We start from the raw sequence: 20,184 nt of genomic DNA on the forward strand, positions 1-20,184 counted from the left end.
AACCCAAACCTCCCCAAGTCCCCTACTAGCGATTGAAAACTTTGATGGCCGTCGTTCAGTCAGCTGTAAATCTTTTAGATTTTTCGCGCTTGTTAAGCAAATAACTATTTGAGGTATAATTGGGAGTATTGTTATGCTGAAAACAAACACTTGACGTGTATTTTGGACAAATACAGTTTTTATTTCACCAACACAAAACTTATAAAATAAAAACAAAACATACTTAAAACTTATAACAAAAAACACTTACTTTTAGCCTTAACGCTAATTTTCTTCAACTATAGCCTAAGATTTGGCCAAAATATGAGGTCGCACCACACTGCCAGGAGTTAGTCATACTATGCAATAAATCAATACGGATTTTATCACAACGGTACGACTATATCCAGTCAATTAAATATATCTATATAAACAGTAACTTAATTGTCCCATACTTTAGCCGGTATTTTTTTATTCTTAAGCTTAAGCCTAACGCTAGAAGTTCCATCTTAGCCTAAAGAAAAACTAGTTTTTACTTCTAAGTACTATAAACTAGATCCTAAAAGCTATTCCTAACCCTACAAATGCTTAACGCATAAGTTTTACAAAGATGATCATTCGCTTAATAGGTAGCCGTTTAGATGTTCTAAAATTATTTATATACCGTCAATACTGAGGCATATAAAAATAACTCTGATTACTTACCGTAAATAGTATTTATTTTGTTGTAAAAGTAATGTCAATACTCTGTGTCTCAGCTATTCCGCTCAATTAATGCAGTTCGTACTTCCTAAAAACTACAGTATTTGTCCAAAATTGTATTTTCTAAATTTTATTTTACAAATAACGGCGCGATTCGCTGCTTAAAAAAAAAGCAGAACATGATCGAACAAGCCGGTAATAAAGCGACGTGTCGCCTCGAAATAAAATTATCAACACCCAAAGTGTGTCCTCATGCATAAGTTACACTAAATAAATATCTTTCAACAAAAAAAACAACATATAAGTTTTGTGTTTTCCGTTAGAGGGACGAAATCGCATTAATTGAGCCTTCAATCTCATTTGAGAGAGCTAATCGATTTAGGGCGCAGAACAACAGCCCGAATTCTATACAGTTTGACAACTGAATCAACACAAGAAGCAAACTTGTTCAGGGTTGGCATTAAAATCCCAAACTGCTGGTATAATCTACGAAAATGTGTCCGAATGTGTGTGTGTTCCGCTAATGAATGTTTACTCAAAGAGGGGTGTACACGTTTAAGACACTGTTCTGCAATAGCGCAGATGGTTAAATATTGTGCCACGATGACCCTGGGCCTCCGTTTCTAACGCGTGAAATCTGGCGAATGTAGCGCTTTGCAGATCCCCTTAGATCCGGTGGTACCTACCAACCGATACTAAGCGGAACGATGATACCAAGCGATAAATTTGACGCATTTCCAGCCGAACAACTAACGACGAAACAAATAATTATCGAAATAAAAGAAAAACATACGAATTTCTATCACACAGAGCTATAAATTTAAAAATTCTGTAATTGGATTCAGTGGAAAAACACCGAGTTTAAAAAAATATATTGAAATATTTTCAATTTTTCAGTTTATCCCTGTCAATGGACTCTCTGAAAGGCACGATTTTAAAAAGTAATCTTGAAGCATTTTTCTTTCAGTTTCTTGGTTTGCCTCATTGTCGATTTTAGCTAAGTGCCTCAAAAGTTTCACTTTCACTTTAAAATCACTACTCGTTTTAAGGCTCCGTGTTTCCAGCGCTACTCGTCCATGCCGATACTTAAGGAATTCCCAAAGAACAATAAATTCTCTAAACACGGCAAGTCTGGAAACTTGCTCCAGTGCTTTACGTTGTTACAGATGTCTTGCTAACGTGGAGTGTCTCCGGTTCCTTTAGCACTTGCATAGCATTAAATTTCTCTATAGAAATGTATGAAATGCGCAGCTGCTCCTTTAAAGTATCTGCAACTCCTTACGCCCAGAGAAGGTTTAGATGCAGTTTCGTGATAAAAAATAATCTGGTTGTTTAATGTACTGATGCCATCTGTTATTTTAATCACGTTAAAAAAATGACTGAGATTTCTACAATGCTGATAGGGAGTTCCCCTTTTTCTTGAACGGTGGTAATTCCTTATCAAATTCCATGTCCAGGCCTTCGGCTCGCGATTCACTTGAGTGGTTTTCTTCCCATATCTTAATAACATCTTTTATGGTTCTGGGCTTTGGCCATTGTTTTTTTCCTCCCAACCTAGTCATTAAGGATCAAGTGATAGGAATACACACATGTAGGTGACCGAACAGCCTAAGCCCTGGGACCTGGACATTGATGGCTCTCGATTAAGAAAATGAACACTTTATTTGCATTGCAGAAATCTCATTCCTTTTTATTAGCATGAATGAAAAAATGGCTGGAGTCAGTGCACTGAGAAATCGGAAGATCTTGCATTGGACTTAAAGGGGTTGCAGATACTTTAGAGGAGCTATGAGTTTCGCATAATTCATGCTAAAGAAATTGGAGGTGCTCCACATTACCAATAACAAGATAACGACTGGAGCGAGACTTGTGCTTTGGCGATTTTGTGTTCTTTGAGGATAATGTATGTGACAGCATAGAGAAACCTCTATGGAAACAATAAGCAATAAAAAGGCTGCCGAATCTCAAAAAGTTGGATTGGTGGCCCTGTGATTCGATATGAAGTGTAGAAATATTGGAGTACACGATACTGTTAAGCTGACCATTAAAGCAATTATTCAAATTTATTTACTTTATTTTATACAATACTACTACAATGTACTAAACAATGTAAAGGATGTTAATTTTATTCGTGGAAATGAATACCAAAGTAGAATTTTTCTCCTATTATGAAGTGTTTTATGTCAACAAGTTGTAGGGCAACAAAGTGAAAGTAAAAGTCTCGAGGTGTGCGGAACCGCCAAAAGCTACATCATCATTGGCTAATTAATCGTATATTAATAAAACAACCGGCTCGCGGTCGATAAGTCGACACCTTTTCTAAAACGCCTCTCTATTATCTATACATGACTGAAAAATATAAAAAAAATCACAGCTGCAACGTTACCGGCTCATCGGCGACGAGCGGCCCTGGTGCTAGTTTTTATAATAATATAATTAGTTATTTTGTCAGTCCATTTCGTCGAAAAAACACTGTTATCGTAGAAATTTGATAAACAATAAACTCGTAATAATGAAGAAAAATTACACTAATAAAACGTAGATATAAATTGAAAAAATTGCAAATTGAAATAAATAAAAAGACATTGGAATGTCGAAAATGCAGGGTAGCCATTCGAAAACGTAGCATGCCTAGTTTTGAACACCCAGAGTATTAACGGAATCTCAAGGTAAATGCGCGGATACATTGATATTTGGTTGGAGAGAGCATTATTTCTCAGCTCATGATCCGTGACGCGTAATCATAGAAAGTTCACTCAGCCACCGCATCTTGACCTAGTCAGATCAAAGCAACGCTGATAGGATCCGAAAAAGCCAGGGGTCAGATTCTTGAATCTGCGGAGTGCAATGTTCCCTGGGAATGACGTCAAAAACGTTCAATCATCACTGTGCAGCAATGTAAAATGTCGACAAATACATGTCACTTTTACATAACTCCCCGGGAACCTTCTACTTTTCAGATTCAACATTCTGGACCTAGGTGTATTCAAAATTCCTTCGCTTATTTTGGCCCACTGTTATCGTCCAATAGCAGACTAAAGTAAATAAAATTGTTGTGACTTTGTTGCTTCCAGCGGATGCACAAGGTGAGAGGTAGAGACAATGAGTTTGAGTAATCAAGGAGATATTTGGAAGTTTAGGCCAGTGTCTTGCCTATAATAAATATATGGTGAGGCGGTTGAAGTGTCTTTCTTACTCGGTACACGTCAATATCGAATATTCATATGTATTCACCTAATGCTCTATAAGAACAAAACAAGGGTGGCATAAGTGCAGGTTCTTCAATTCCCTGCTAAACGGCTCGTGAGCTTATTGTGAAGATTAACCATTACTCAAATTGTCTCCGTTGACTACGGAGATGTTGACATATAATTTTTTCAGGAAATTTAGAACTTCATGCGAAAAACTAAAAACCTTCGTCAGCACTTCCACGAATTAAATTTTTATTTCTCATTCTTTTAACTCTCAATTCTGTGCAAAATTCCAGGATTTCTTGCCTAAATCCAGTACTCCGAACTTCGCTTCCATTACATGTCCAAAATAGAATTAAAATTCCTCCCCAATAAACATCTTATTAATGTGATAAAGCATCTAATCACTGCTAATTAATTTTTTTGAGAATTAAACCCCACTAAACGCCCTGCCAATCACTTTAACCGTTGTACCGTTGTAGTAATTTTTATCTTACAGTTCTGCGTGGAGCTTCTCTTAGACAAGTTGTAAATTTCCCCGTTTTTTTTATTTTTCGCGTAATTATTTTCCTGTAAATATTCTTGGATCAACAAACATAGGCCTAGTTCCTTTTCAAATGGTCATCCTGTATAAATATATCTTTTCTTTTTTTGATGGTCGTAAAATGTGCTACCGCTACGAGTTTCGTTTGGTAAATTACACTAATGGCACAAAATATGACCACCAACGATGAGAAATTATAGGGTGGGGAAAATAAATAATTCTACAAATTTTACAGCGACAAAAAAAGAATAATAAAATAAATAAGGCGAACAATAAATTATATAAATCGATCGGCGAGATATAAACAACTTTACAACCAACTAACTGATCAGTAAGACGATATTCGGAAGTTTAAATATTTTTCTTACGAGATGTTAAATATTAGGAAGAATGCGTTATTTGATTCATTCAAATACATCGTGAGCAGTTTCGCGCGTTTCTGCAGTATAAGTGTTTACAACTACCTATGTAGATCTTCATCGAAAAATAAAATACTAAATTTACCTAAACCTATGCCGCACTACTCATGCAGCTTGGGAAGATCAAAACGCTTTTTTCGTTTCCACAGTCTGAAAACCCAGTACTTTCTAGATTCGCTACGCACGTAATTTATCAAACGCACCTACATCTCGTAAATCTCGAATTATCACACAAAATAACCGTGATACTTTGGAGGTTTGAAACACTAATGACATTGGCTAAGTGTTCACCTCACCAATATATTACAATTTTTTGTTCATGTAATAACGAGGTTTTTGAAAATATAAGGAGTCCCAGAAAATAGTTTCAAGATTAGTCGAATGTCTGCAGCTCTATTTAGCACAAAATTGAGAAAAAAATCATGTGTTCAAAACATATTTTCATAACCGGGTTATGTATGATTTAATCATGCATACATCAACCAAGTGCTCATTTTATGCTAAAATCACTGAGAACATACTTCTTTTCTAAATCTTCCGGGGCACCCTGTACTTAGTAGATAAAATAAATAATTCTTTAAATCTTTTCTTCTGACTAGGTTGCCGATTTTTCAAGTCAAATGGAGGGTCCTACCTTTCACGTACTGGTCCAAAAATTTGATAATTTAGGTGCGAAGTTAAGTGCGTTCCTCGTTTCTCTTGTTCTGTTTCAAACAAATCTCTAATAATGTTCTCCTTAAATTGTGTCAGTATTTTACGCGTACCTGTGTAAGAAATTGTTATTAATAAACTCTATGTACAGGCCGCGATGCGGGCCGAAAAGCGAGAGCAGGCCTCACACAGATATTTTTAAGTTTAATAAGACATATTTTTAATACAATGTTTTTGAAACTAGGAACATACTGTATCAAAAATATCTACTTTACATTTTCAGTCCGTTTTTCATTTTTTTTTGCAATAACAATATTATAAAATTAAATAACAAAAGGTACCGTCCTGGCGCAGGCGTCAGAAGGACGGTCAGCTATTTGTTCTCTAAAAACCCATCAAAAAATCAATATTGTTATACGTATAATATCCTCCATTTCGACAACTATGCAGCAACAGTGACCATGGAAATTTGACGGTGTGCTATACGTCATCAATAACCCAATTCTGTTATTTTTCCCTTGAGGAACCCCCCCCCCTAAATTATTATTAGTATTATTATGTACAACTAGCCCCACAAAGTACATATTTACAAGCCTAAACCGCTCTCAGCTTTTAAACTTAAACCACTTATCGAATCTAAACATTCTGGGAGCGTTTACTAGTCGCATGGGCATCAACCAAAAAAAAAACCTTCTTAGCGCACACGAACTCTTCCTAAGCAAAACCAACGTCCTAAAAACCTCGAACTGTATGTACACATTAAAACGGTACATTTAGTATCCACCATTCTAACTAAAACAGTCTCTTGGAATGGATTTCTTTGTGAAACCCAATTTCGACTAAACAATCCTACCAACCTTATTTTAATGGCTACTCAGTGTTACTTCGAAGTACGTTAAGACATAAATTACGATAAATTCAGAATAAATTAAAGAGCGGTAAGTATAGGATTCGTCAGAGACAGGACAAAGTGAATGTGAAAAGGAACAATTATTCCCGAAGGTGAACGACGCTGAATGGCACTTGAAACAATCCCATACTTAGAAAACGAGAATTCTTCAAGCGACCGAGTAGCCCAGACAAACAGTACTAGTTTGCAAGTACGACTTGCAAAAAAAAGACAAACAGGTAATCTTGTTGCGACACCTAAATCTATTTCTGCGACGCCTGGTATGCCCCGTACGGATCCTCTGGACTAGCGGCGTTACTTGTATGCTCCGAGTCCACCGGTACGGCGTGCAGGATGGGATAATGGGTGTAATAGTTCTGAAAATAATTTAAAAATATTGATAGGACAATGGCGGCAAAAATTAGGGAAATATAACGACATAATACACGCCCTCATAGTGGATCTGCATGTGCCTAACTGTACGCCATCGTAACGGTGTTCTGATATTGGCTGAAATACCCACGTGATATTCACATAGCCGTGTTCTTGGTAATGTCAAAGTTACGCGTTGAATACACCGGAAAGTTAGAAGTAATACCTATGCCATCCTAACTGCGTTCTGGCAAATGATTCATTGAAGTATCCACGTGATATATGCGTTGCCATGTTCGTTCTGCTGACAAAGTTCCGGATGGATACCAGAAAGTTGTCTCCATCCAATTTTTCGGAGCAAGAGTAGCATAAATCCGGCGAGCGTCAATTTCCTCCTATTCAAATTCAAAATAATCACCACTAAATAGAACATTTCTTGAAATACGCGCGCTTGCCAATACGCGATGCTTATTAGGACAATCATTCAGTAGCGCGTATTTACGTTGTTACGTCCTTACGCCCACGCCGCTCTTACGCACATGGGGATCCACCATCATATGTCCCTTTCACACAGTCCCCTTACCGACATAATGTTAATTACTCACGCGAGTTACCTGGGGCGAAATGTACGACGTAGAAGGTTGTAACTGTAAGGCTCCCATCTGGGCGGTCAATTGCGGCGGAATGACACTGGTGTATGGCATCGAAGTGTCTCCCGGAAGCATCACGGGAATGGCACGTGCTTGACCGTCCCGACTCTGCACGTGGCCCTGGAGTCCGTAGGCGTCAGCGTCCACTGGTTGCATTGGCGCAGCTTGCACCATGGCATACTGAGGCACCCATTGTGGACTGTAGCTAGTGTACTGAAAAATTGAAAAAGGGCTGTAGTAAATGCACCAACTTCTGATTAGTTTGATAACATGGTTCTAGTTTAGACTTGAGCATCGCCAACCTCCTCGGCAAAACCGACAATCACGTTATGCAAACCATTACCAGAATCGACCCATTTGGACCGAAGCTCATAGGCGATGAGAAATATTTAAAAAAATACAAAATATACTCCACAAAAATTTTAATTTTAAAAATGTTATACTTTCCGTTTTTTTGCGATGCAGTCGACGGAAAAAGGTTGTAAATAATATGTATATTAATGAACAATTAATAATAGTTTTTTAAACAATTACTCTTAGCTATTAATTCGCCATATATAATTACCTGACTAAGTGGATGCCTGCTATAGTTAAAAGCAGCCGGTATCATGTGCTGACCAGCAACTCCATTAGTTGCTAATGCCTCGGCTGGATAAGCCATTCCTCCCATCGCTTCGTTGTTATCACGCCATTTCATTGAATTGTCATTATTCTGTAAAAAAACACTTAGTTGATGAAAAGAAAGACTTTAGAAATAAAAATTTAATTAAACTGTTGCTCATTTCCAATGTTTTCATTCAGGAAATTTTCCTGAAAAATTTGCAAAAAATAGTGTTCCGGAAATTTTACATCACTAATTTTGTTCTGGGGATTAGCTCGGGGAGCATACCTATCTTTTTAGTATGGCAATAAATTTCTATCTTCTTCTCTCCTTCTTCCGGCTAATCCCGAAACTTCACCGACAGGTCTCAATTACGACTCAACACCCCTTTCATCACCCCCGTATTTATTTAAAAAATTAACAATTGCCAAATCACGTATTTTTACCTGTAGAATTTAAAAAAGCTACTCCAATCTACTAATGATTGACGCTGATGCATCTGGTAGATTTGCACCTTTACTTGCACAAAACTTACCTTATTATACAAATTCTTTTTTTTGTTACCGCCATCGGCAAACTTGACCAACAATGGCTCCTTGCAATTCGACAAACACTTGTTGTTGAACATCTGAATGATGTGCTCACACTTCTCCTTCGACTCCATGCGAGCGAACCCGACCCCCTTCGATATGCCTGAAAAGCGATCACTTAAAAATCGCGTCTCTCCATCAGGCTGTTAATGGGTTCACCTTGTGAATCCCGTAGAATTCTAGTCGATATCACTTGTCCGTATTTTGACAGGAGCGTATCCAGGTCAGACTCTTTGAAATTCGGCGGCAGATTTGCGATGTACAAGTTGGTCGGGTCTTGTTCTTGTTGCTGTGGGAGTGGGAACCATTAATATCGAATGCAATTCACCTTAGGAATTCTGTACTATTTGTCTATTGATAATAGCGAAGTAGTCACACATCGTTTTCATGAATGATTTTATTACTCTAATAAACATGTGTGAGGACTTGCTTCAAGTGTAAAAGTGACATTCCTTGGATGCAATACCTCAGCTAGGTGCAAAAAAAAAATGCTGCAAGAAATGCCTTTTTTTCCACTCGCCAATCGCGTTATCGTTACGTGTATTAAGAACTAAATTCAAAGAAAAATATTTGCCACACGAGTTTAAATACAAATTAATATTAAATACGTCATGTTAGTCAGATAGTGCCACAATCCAATCAAGTCTGTACAAATTAATGCATTATAGTAAATTGCCACTGTAGTCTGATATTTTACTGTAGATTTATACAACATGCAATGCCTTTGAGGTTACTGTACAGCCATTAATACACTAGTATTATTATGCCCAGTTCGCGTTTGAAAAAATAACAGGGGAAATCCGGAAAAACTTAAGCCGTGCCACATTCCAAGTTAGAAATCTTTAAGTGTTGTGCGCTGGAACCAATTTAGAAGGCAAAGATAGTGTCAGAATGCATAAAATAACATAAAATTGTCACTAGATAAGGAGGTGTGATTATAATTTTACTTACACTAGACGTTTTGAAAGAAACGGTCTTGTTGACAAGTGAAACTATGTTAAAAAAAAACTTTTAAACTTGTATACGTAACCAGAAATTTAACATGTCTCCGGGATAAGGTAAAAAAATGAGATAGAACTTAAATAGCAGTGGACTGGACATAACAATAAAGAATTCTACCTGATCATGTTTACTAATCTGCTAACACTTTCATAGCTAATTTAGTAAAAAGGAGTTTTTATAGCCCGCCTCTCTTGGTGCGCCCTTTAAGTTCACGTTCCCCATACAAAAAAAAAAAACGGTCAATTTTCCTCACTTTTAAAAGAAGAATTTGGAAGAACCATCTATAAAAACGTCATGCACCTATGCCATAGCACATCACAGTCTAGACTACGAATCGGTATCGAGAACACAATGTACAAAACTAAGGTCAACTCTAGTGTCCGCGGACAGTGGCGCGTTCCATTAGAATCGATCTTTTTAAATGTTATTTTGGAACTTTGTCACAGCTGGATCCTTGGTCTGAATGAGCGTTTGGTGCGCGGAGTCGGAGCGAACTGTGTCAAAGTCAGAGATAAAGCTAGGTATTACTTGCATGCAAACGTACAGTGGCAGGTCTACGTGGATGATACCAAATACCCACTTTCGCCATTTGAGCCTGGATGTTGCGGGCGGTCAGAGCTTTGACGGCGCCTTCCGCGGCCACTGGACTTTCGAAATCTACGAATCCGTAACCTGAAACAGACTAACCCATGTAGAACAACCGATAACGTCTACGGCGAAATGTACTCACCTTTACACTTGTTAGTATTCTTATCTAAAATAGCTTTGGTAGATATAATTGTACCATACCTAAAGAAAGAAAAATGAATTTAGTTTTGGAACTAGAAACAGGCCTATGAGATAAGAAAGAAAAATACATCTATGAGAACTGTAATGCGTGTAAAATCAATAAACCTGATGCCTATGGTTGTCAGGTGGTGGCTACCCCCAAAATGTTTTAAATGAAAATATCACACCTGTTGTGTATTAGAGCTAATCAGAAACTTGCATATGTTGTTTGTTTTCCTGAACTTTTTCTGACCTATATTCCTTCCAGTTAATATAAAATACTCGTTTCATTTGAAACGTTAAAATTCAACTCATTTATCACTGTGAGAAAATCTCGTCTCTTTGGATATATTTCTCAATTCGTTTGTGTTATCCTATTTGAGGAGTTTCTGATCAAAACTAATCTCTAAAGTCCCTAACTATATTTCGTGCTAAAGAGTGTGTTATTGATTGTTTAGGTGGGAATTCACGTGAACCGTGTTAGTTTGTGAAGCACTTAGATAAGAACCGTAAGTATGTATGTGACAATAGTCAATATGTAAGTGACAATGGTCAATAAGTACTTACTGTTGGCACATATTGACCAAATCCTTGTCAGTGGTACTCGGATTCAATCCTCGGATGTACAAATTGGTCTTGCTCAGCTGCTCCGATCCATGGCTCTGAGCCGACCCATTAGACGACACCGAGTTGTTGATCGCGTTTGCCGCCTGTTGCTGTTGCATGCCGCCCGCCGGAGCCTGTGCGCCTCCGCCCGACTGGCTGCCGCCCGTGTGGCTACTAGAACTGCTGGCGTTCGACGGCGAAGTGGCGGTCGGAACGCGTTGGTTGCCGTACTGCAAAAAGAGGAGGGAAGTTAGGGGAACTATATAACATTAGGACCAATTCGATATCAAATGATACCTTGAACTTCTTATGCATTTTAGTTTTGTGTTTATGTTATAGTGCTACTTTGACAATTAAGAGAATGGGCGGTCGATAGTTAACGTACCGACTAACAGACCTATAATGTTGACGTAATAACACAAACAGAAGGGTAACGAACGAATGGATACACGCCCCAATCAAAGACCCAAATAAATAATAGGAATGGCGTTTAAAATGAGTAGATATGATAAGATAAGACAATTATCACTTAAAGACAAGACTATAATCAAAGGAAACTTTTCGAAAACTTCTGGCCGTGTATGACTAATGTTAATTTAATATTTCATAAATCGTTCTCGAGTTCGATCATTGTCATGTTATTATATACAAAAATACGTTTTACTAATGAATTGCTGTAAATTTGCATCTATCCATAGCTGAAAAAGACGTCGATAATGAGATCGCACTTTTGCAGAAACTAATAAAGTAAAAACCACCAAAAATGGTAATCACCAACAAATAAATTTTAAGTAATTATAAATGGCCAAAATTTGATAAAAACAAAAAGTATCTTCGATAAGAGGCACTTGAATTAAACGTTTCAAGGAATTAGCCTAAATCATCAAACAATTAATAATTGCGTAAATTCTCAGAATTCAATTTAAAAAAAATAAATAAATCCCATAAAATTTCACTTCCTTATGCTCAGTTTGTGTTTGCAACGTAAATTTAAATGTTTTAAACGCGAAAATAGCCCGACACCTACCTAAAATTTAACTTTTGAAAGTAATACGGATACAAACAAAATTACGAAAGTAGAAGCCCACAAATCAAAACACTGGAATTATTAACCATGTACTTCTCTATAACACTTTATTCTATTGGCACACTTAGTGCAAACCTCGTGTACACATATTTATTATTCACCGACTTACTGACAAATTAAGCAATTTATTTGGGTATTTTAAACACACCAATTCAGGATTAAAATTTACTAGATTATCCCATACCGATATTTTGTTTTATTTAATTAGAAAGCACAACTTATTTATAAATTTTGTTTCCATAGTATATAATTTTAATGGTTTTCTTAGCTAAACAGATTCTATCAGGTTGTTCGGAAAGTAATTTCGTTTTTTTATGTGAAAATGAATGACAGTTTTCGTATAATAAACAAATGCTTTATTAAATTATATATTGGCCGTTCTGGTCCAACACCTTTTGCCATCTTTCTGGTAGTAGCATAATTCCACGCTCATAAAATTTTTTGTCTTTGCTGGCAAAAAACTGATCGAGGTGGTTTTTGACCTCATCATTTGAGATGAAAGTTTTACCGTCTAAAAAATTTTGGAGTGACCGGAACAAATAATAATCCGATGGTGCCTGGTCTGGAGAATATGGTGGGTGTGGCATTGTGTCCCATTCAAGCTGTAAAAGCTTTTGGCGAGTGACCAAACTTGTGTGAGGTCTCGCGTTGTCTTGGTGAAACACTACACCTTTTCTGTTGATTAGTTCGGGTCTTTTCTGTTGAAGTGCATCCTTCAGTTTGTCCAGCTGCTGGCAGTAGACTTCCGAATTAATCGTTGTGTTATCCGGTAAAAGCTCAAAAAAAACGATTCCTTTAAAATCCCACCAAACAGACAGCATCACCTTTTTTTGGTGAATATCGGCTTTGGAAATGGTTTGAGTCGATTCATCTTTTTTGCTCCATGACCTCTTGCGTTTGATGTTGTTGTATACAACCCATTTTTCGTCCCCAGTAATGATGCGCTTCAAAAACGGATCATTTTTGTCACGTTTGAGAAGCGAATCGCAGACGTCAATGCGGCGACACAGATTTCTCTCTGTGAGAACATGGGGAACCCATATATCGAGCTTCGAGGATAATCCCAGGCCTTTCAAGTGGTCATAAACTGTTGAATTCGATAAATTTAACTTCAATCCGATCTCACGTGTTGTTATTCGACGGTTCGCATCAACTAATGCCTTTATGGCGTCTTTATCAGCTTCAACCGGCCTTCCCGAACGTGGTGCATCTTCGACATCAAAATTGCCAGATCGAAATTTAGAGAACCAGTTCTGACACTGGCGTACTGTCAACACACCTTCTCCATACACATCGGTCAATTTCTTTCTGGCTTGAACAGCATTTTTACCCTTTCTGTAGTAAAACAGTAGGATATGTCGAAAATGCTGCTTATCGCTCTCCATATTTAAAAGGGCACCAACCAAAAACTACTGCGTAGAATTAATTGAAATGTTTCACACACAAGCCTTGTTATATGAGCTCTCAAAGCATATAAAAATTATATGGCTTAAGTGTGAGGTTAAGTGCAAAAAAATACCATTAAATCCTCTGTCGGGAAAAAACGAAATTACTTTCCGAACAACCTAATAGTTAAATTAAACACATAACATGGTAATTTTTTTTGGCTTTTTGATCTGCCAAGAATTTTGTCGCCTGTAAAATGAAGTAAAAACTCGCCAACAAAAAGTTTTTAGGGACAAGAAAATTGAAAGAAATTCTTGGTTACTAAAAGGGCCTGTTGATGTTGGCGTTTTGTCTTGTTGCTATGAACACAGGTATCATGTCGTAGGGAATAAAATTATTTGGTTGTTTGCTTTTTAGTTGCAATAATTAGGAAATGAAAATTTTAATATGAAAATCAAAGGTCTTTCGAAATATTCCTTAAGCAACAAGTAATATTTAAACCGATACAGAAAAAAAGCATTATTTTTGCACTATTTTTTTTTTATAAAAAACAAAATTAAATAAAAGTAACAATCCGATTTTTGCTTCAAGAACGAATAATAGTTACGAGTGCATATTTTTAAGGTGCATGGTGTACTAACCGAATTCGTGTTATTGTAGCTGGATGCGGCGCTACTATACGAAATATGTTGCTGCTGGGGTTGTGGTAGCTGAGCAGCGGTGGGTGGTTGCTGGGCCTGTGCAGCTGGGTACCTCTGGTAAGCTTGGTACGCGCCGCCCACAGCGGCTGGGTGCTGATGTCCCGCGCCCACGGTGCTCCACTGGCCGCGATAGCCCGGCGTCTGGTGCTGGGTGGCCATGGGTGCACCTAAAATAATATCCTTATTGTACCCAACGAAGCAGAAACGATATATGGGGTAGTAATTTATTATGGAACATATCAAAAGTCTTCGACGTTTTTTGTATGGTTAGGTTTACTCGTAGTGTAAATACATATTATAGTTTTTATTACTTTAGACGCAGTACCATAGTGGTTGACAAAATCGCCAGACTTGAACCTCTTAGATTTTTTCTTTGGGTTTGTATTGAAAATAGTGTACCGAAATAAATCTGTTTCTGTCGAAGCTCTTGAAAATGAACTACATAAACAATAAGAACTATTCAGCCAAAAGTACTGACTAAGCTCATCGGGAGTTTTTCAATTACTTAAGACACTGACGACCTAAACATTGTGGCTGTTTTAAGCAATACCGCATGTTACAGTCAGTATCGGTCTAAACGAATTTACACAGGACGTCAAAGGTTTTGAACGAAACTGAAAAAGGTTTCTCACCTACGATGAGATAACACTATGTCATGGCCACACAGCGGTAGTCTGCGAAGTGCTGAACTTGCACTATTAAGTCTTCTGTTAATTGCGGAGGTATAAACAGCCCTCTTTAACATCTCATTATACCATAAGGCACTTTTTGTACTGTTTCAGTCTCTCCACATCACCAATCAAATTAATCAATAAATGGGATTAGATAATTCACCCTTAAAAAGAGTGCTAATTTTCTCTATTAAACACAGACACGGAATACAAAATTTTCGCACCACGGTATTTCAAAACGCTAATAAACCGTCAAACACCATAATCGTCCAGAATGTATGATATTTTTTGTATGCCAAATAATTGAATATTTGCAGATAATTAGCGAAAACCATTAACCTCATTTCAAAACATTAAAAACAAGGGGTTCTCGACTTTGAACGTTGTCTTCAGTTTAGTAGGCTGTGTCCTTGATATTACCCAAATAAAAAAGTCTTAAGGGTTCTTGGATGCCTTGCCGGCCACGCCATAGTACTACATCTTCTGTAATTAAAAACTGCAATTTTTTCATTGGCATGTTTTTCCATGTAGTCATCATTTGAGTTTCTCCTTGGTTTTAGTAGTATTAAGGAAATTGTTAAGCTAGAACAACATATGCTACTTCACTGCGTATGGTGTGAAATATTAGATTCAAGTATCTTGTAAATTCCAAGAAATTTGCACCTACATTATTTAAAAATTAAAAGGGTACTAAGATGATTTGTAGATTTTCAAAACATTGAGATTTTTAGGATGTTTAAAATAAATTTGATTTTAATTTAACACTAACCTAAGGCGCACCCCTTGATCGGTGCTCCACCGGCGCCTGCGAACTGGTGCTGCGCCCCTCCGGGTGAGTGTTGGCCGTGTTGGTGATGCGTGTTTTGTTGATGGAAGTGCCGGGTTACTGCACCGACGGCGCCGCTAGAATTATGTGTCTGAAAACAAGGAAAAAAACATTAAAAAAAGTCCATAATCATAACTAAGCACTAAAAATATACAAAAAAAAACTATTACAGTAAGTATCGGAAATTGCTGCAAATCATTTTCCAAAAATTCCGCAAAAACGGGAAATTAATATAGGGAATGCAAAAATGGAAAGATGTAATAAAAGAAAATAAACAATTCATGCCTTGTAACAAATAAACTGCTCACCAAAATAGTCAAAACGAATTATTTTAATTTTGAGAGCTTATATTTCGGAAACGTCTTGGCGAGTTTCTTGAACAAAAAAAATTCTGAAAGTCAATTTTTTCCAAAATCCTTGACGGACACACATCTTGGTAAGAAATTCATCATGCTGTACAGGATAAAAAAAGTAATGCAAAATTGTTCATTTTCAACCTACTGCATTTGGTAGCCACGGTAGCATGGTACTTTTTTTACCCTGTACAGCATTGATTTTTTTCAAGATGAGTTTTCGTTAACGAGCCTAGATTGAACGGATTTTTTTACCTATGAAAATCGGCTTAAGCGTGTCCGCAAAACAAGTTCACATCTACGGCAGAAAAATGTGCGCTTTCAACAATTTTCGTGAGCAGTTTATATTCCACAGGGGCAGTGACATCTCTTTACTTCTAAATAATGTTCAGGTTAAATTGAAACCGGCAGCTAAACAAGTGGCTCCTCACTCTACATTAAATTACTCGTATTTATTTATCAACAAGGCACAGGAATAGCGAGCCAATGCCCTCTGCTCCCGGACGTCATGGTAAGCGTGAAAGTCGCCTCCACATAAATCAATGGCCAAGTATGTCAAAGATGCGCACATCTGACGACTTTTTATAAAGAATGATCATTAAGAAAAACCTCAAGTAGGCGTTGAAGTATCTTGAATAAATTCATCAGCTGTTATCTATTTGTCAGATGTTTAATGATAAACAGCAAATTTTTATTTCACCGCCTACTGCAAAGTTTTCTTTTAAACTGTCACCCACCATATGTAGTATCAGTGGTTTGTCCCCTCTCTGACGTAAACTGCGTTAGATTGGAACTGTCAGTGAGGCCATCAGCCTCCTCAAAGTTTAATTATTGGGTACCGTTAGGAGTAGGTGCACCGGCCATTAAAAAAACAATGCCGCAATACAGTGCAACAAACGCACACATTTCGCGCAGCGGCAGTAAAAGTGGAGCAAGATCAAATCTGAATCCGGAGGACCCGGTGCGAAAGAGGAACAAGTGACTGTCGCCAATTTAAATACGATCCGCATCGCCAAGCAGACGAGCAGTGACCTTGGAAGGTCGACGGCCGTTAAGTAGGCGCGCTGCCCGGCCTGCTTAGATCGTTGTTTGCCCGCTATATGAGACGTCGGCGAATGGGCGGTACCACGATGCGCCGTTGCCTCTACGTGCCGGCATTTCCTAAATCAAATTAGCTTTGCTTTGAACGCGAATCATTTTATTTAAAAAAAGTGTGAATTTTACTCATTTTTATTCACTGTCATTCTGTTGATACTGTTAAAGTTTTAATTGGAGATTTTCGCTAAATTTCTAACCTAAGTCGCTTGTCAAAGTCTTGTCACTGTTCACTATTTGTAAGCAAACCTAACTACCGATGAGGGTGCTGCGAAATATAAACGGACGTACCGAAGAGATATAAACAATATCCTCAAATGGCAGTTCCGTAAGTTTGCATTTTACCCACAAGACGTCGTATTAATTTATCAAACTTCCAAAATATGGCGTAGGGGGCGAGCAATACTTACTTTTTATTTGCCAAGCGGTAATAGAATCGTCATTTTTCCTCTGCCTTTCTACGTATACGATATCTTTTAAGATCTATTTCCATTGGCAAGCTTAGCAAAAAGGACCAGAAACACAACAAATTATTTTTCTGTATTTATGCCTCTATGTGTCAGCACAAACAAAAACAAATGATAAAGACGCCGACTTTCCTGTTGCCCGAGAATTGAGACCCAATACCGGACGTCTTACTTCATACAAGAAATCTTACAAATAAGATATACAATGTATACTGGACCAACGAACTTGGATCAGATCACGTGGCTGGGACTTTTGCCATTGACTTCCAACAAAGGCAAATTATGCCGCCTGTAAAACACAATGTTGAAAAACTTAACTGAATCAAAACCAATACTTAAAGGGCCGAAGGCGTTTGGATGAATATGTCCAGCTCATCTTCATAGAATACTTCCTACAGCAACTGTCATCGACAATAGAAAAAGTTTCCCCTCGACTGTAGAATGTCTTTTACCAGCATACTTTGCCCAAATTCGTATTGCAACTGATCAAACGTAAAAGGGAACTGAATAGACTACGCGCACACACAAGATAATGAATTAAAAAGAACACTTAACAGAAATGTAAAGACGCTGATACTCCAATGTCGACGGGATAAATGGTTGGACACATGCCAAGAAGTCGAACAACACAAAGGAAAATCGTACTGACAAAAAATTTAAAAAATATATCACGGTACAAAAAAAATCATTAGTACAAGCAGCGAAGGTGGAACGGAACGATACACAGACGAAGAAAAAAACTGTCGCATTTGCCAGACACTTTCAAAACACTTCCTAGACATCGACAAACCCTAAATTTAACGAACAACTGATGCGACAAATATTTTAACAATCCATAAGATTACAAATACAAGCTAATTCCACATAGAGAATATGATGAAGCACTGACTGATGTCAAAAACATGGCACGGAGAAAAGCAAAAATAAAAAGTAAAACTCTAAAGAGCTTAACTCAAGAGCATATACTAAATCAGCTGAACAACTGTATTATAAACATCACAATTCCAGAGACCTTGAAAAAAAGAATGGACCCCAAAAAAAGGGACTGAACAATACACAACTCAAAACTACAGACCTATTATATATTATGCTCTACACTAACTGAACACACAAGTGCTTTTGAACACTTAATAAAAAACAGACTTCGAAAGCTAATCTGAAAACATATACCAAGGTATCAAGCAATCTGGATTTAAATCGAAGCACTATTCACCCATTCTCTGTTTTGACGAATAACATACAAATAATACATCTACGAGTAAATGGTAGAAGATGATTAGCAAGTTTATTTATGGTATTAATAAGGCATTTGACAGCGTCTCACGCAGTGGTCTATTTTATAAATTATACAATCTTTAAATGTCAAAATTTCTACTTCATATCATTAAAAACTTATTGAAAAACAGACAACTAGAGATACGAATTGATCACATTCTTTGTATTACCGTTTTCTCCTGACCAAGATCTTCCTCAGGAATCGCCGCTTTCATCCTTCCTTTATAATGTATACCATCATGATATATACAACTTAAGGGAGAAAAAACGTATAAACAAAGCAGAACACATATTGCAATACGTCGACAATACTGCACTAACTGTCCATGGCAAAACGACTGAGAAAGCGGTAGAAATATTTCAAACACTAACGAGCGTAAAATATTTGAGAGTAATAATCGACAAAAAACTGATATCCGCTAAACACGTTCGAAATATGACAATAGAAACTATTAAGCGAACAAATTATTATCGATCGTTGATGTATAAAGATAAAGAGATTACTGCAAAATCAGTAACCAAAATAGAAAAGTCCATTTACAGACCATTGTTAGACTACTGTCACACACTGAGAGCAAATGCAAGGGAAAAATCAATGACAAACATGAATAAAACAGACAAACAACCGAACAGATTACACTAAGCCTGGTCACAAAGGCAAGGCACCCTACCAATTGCTATATAAACGTACATACATGATACAGATAAATAAAAGATTGCAACAAATTCAAACAAGATGGAAAGGCAATCATCACAACTGGATCATTCTTACTTAACCTTCTTTGCGTTACAAGACAAATAAGACAAGCCCACTTCCGTTTCCCTTCAACCACCCTATTGGAGCATCTCCAAATATAATGTTTTCTTTGCATTTTATGAATAATTATGTGTAGATGTAAGAGACGTAACTGTTTTGACCGCAGCTTCATCTGTTACATCAGCATACACGCTCTTACAAGGTCAAATGAGCAATAGCATTTTTCTCTGGAAATAAAGATTATTGAAATATAAAGATTAAAATAAATATACATAACAAAAAGAAAAAAAACACCATTACCAAACTCGGCTTCGCCGCGTTTGTAACGTAATAAGCTCTTACTTGGGCCCCGAAAGCTACAAAAGTCAGCTGAAACAACATGTGCTGCCCATGATTGACAGAGACGCCCCCACATTGAAAAGGGTTCCAATAACACACTGGAGTCATCCACAATAATTATTCGTCAATCAAATAAGATTTACTTTAGATGTTAACCGGGCACGCCACTGGGGAACGTTGGTATAATAATTTTTCAAGGAAAATACGGAATTCCTCGCCTATCAAAGAACCATTGTTACAGCCGAGTGGCAAACCTTTACCGT

At 37.3% G+C, this 20,184-nt stretch overlaps 1 protein-coding gene across 8 annotated transcripts in view; it reads right to left on the reverse strand.

The window, feature by feature from the left end:
• Positions 1 to 156: 156 nt before the first annotated feature.
• shep (alan shepard) overlaps positions 157 to 20,184 on the reverse strand; it is a 46,322-nt gene continuing 26,294 nt past the window's right edge. For 3 of the 8 annotated variants that reach the window (XM_066396805.1, XM_066396752.1, XM_066396813.1), the window contains exons 2-12: positions 15,579 to 15,726; positions 14,079 to 14,305; positions 10,926 to 11,194; positions 10,321 to 10,379; positions 10,135 to 10,262; positions 8,748 to 8,877; positions 8,534 to 8,691; positions 7,963 to 8,109; positions 7,353 to 7,610; positions 6,974 to 7,142; positions 157 to 6,752 (exon numbers count right to left, since the gene is read on the reverse strand). In XM_066396805.1, the coding sequence (XP_066252902.1) occupies positions 6,984 to 7,142; positions 7,353 to 7,610; positions 7,963 to 8,109; positions 8,534 to 8,691; positions 8,748 to 8,877; positions 10,135 to 10,262; positions 10,321 to 10,379; positions 10,926 to 11,194; positions 14,079 to 14,297 (1,527 nt within the window). In that variant the 5' untranslated portion in view covers positions 14,298 to 14,305; positions 15,579 to 15,726 and the 3' untranslated portion in view covers positions 157 to 6,752; positions 6,974 to 6,983. Of the gene's footprint in view, positions 6,753 to 6,898; positions 7,143 to 7,352; positions 7,611 to 7,962; positions 8,110 to 8,533; positions 8,692 to 8,747; positions 8,878 to 10,134; positions 10,263 to 10,320; positions 10,380 to 10,925; positions 11,195 to 14,078; positions 14,306 to 15,578; positions 15,727 to 20,184 lie in introns of all 8 variants that reach the window. The other 5 variants (XM_066396776.1, XM_066396767.1, XR_010752465.1 and 2 more) reach the window with 5 other exon arrangements.

This window comes from Euwallacea similis, chromosome 1, assembly GCF_039881205.1.
Source record: "Euwallacea similis isolate ESF13 chromosome 1, ESF131.1, whole genome shotgun sequence".
In the NCBI taxonomy this organism is placed as follows: Eukaryota; Metazoa; Arthropoda; class Insecta; order Coleoptera; family Curculionidae; genus Euwallacea; species Euwallacea similis.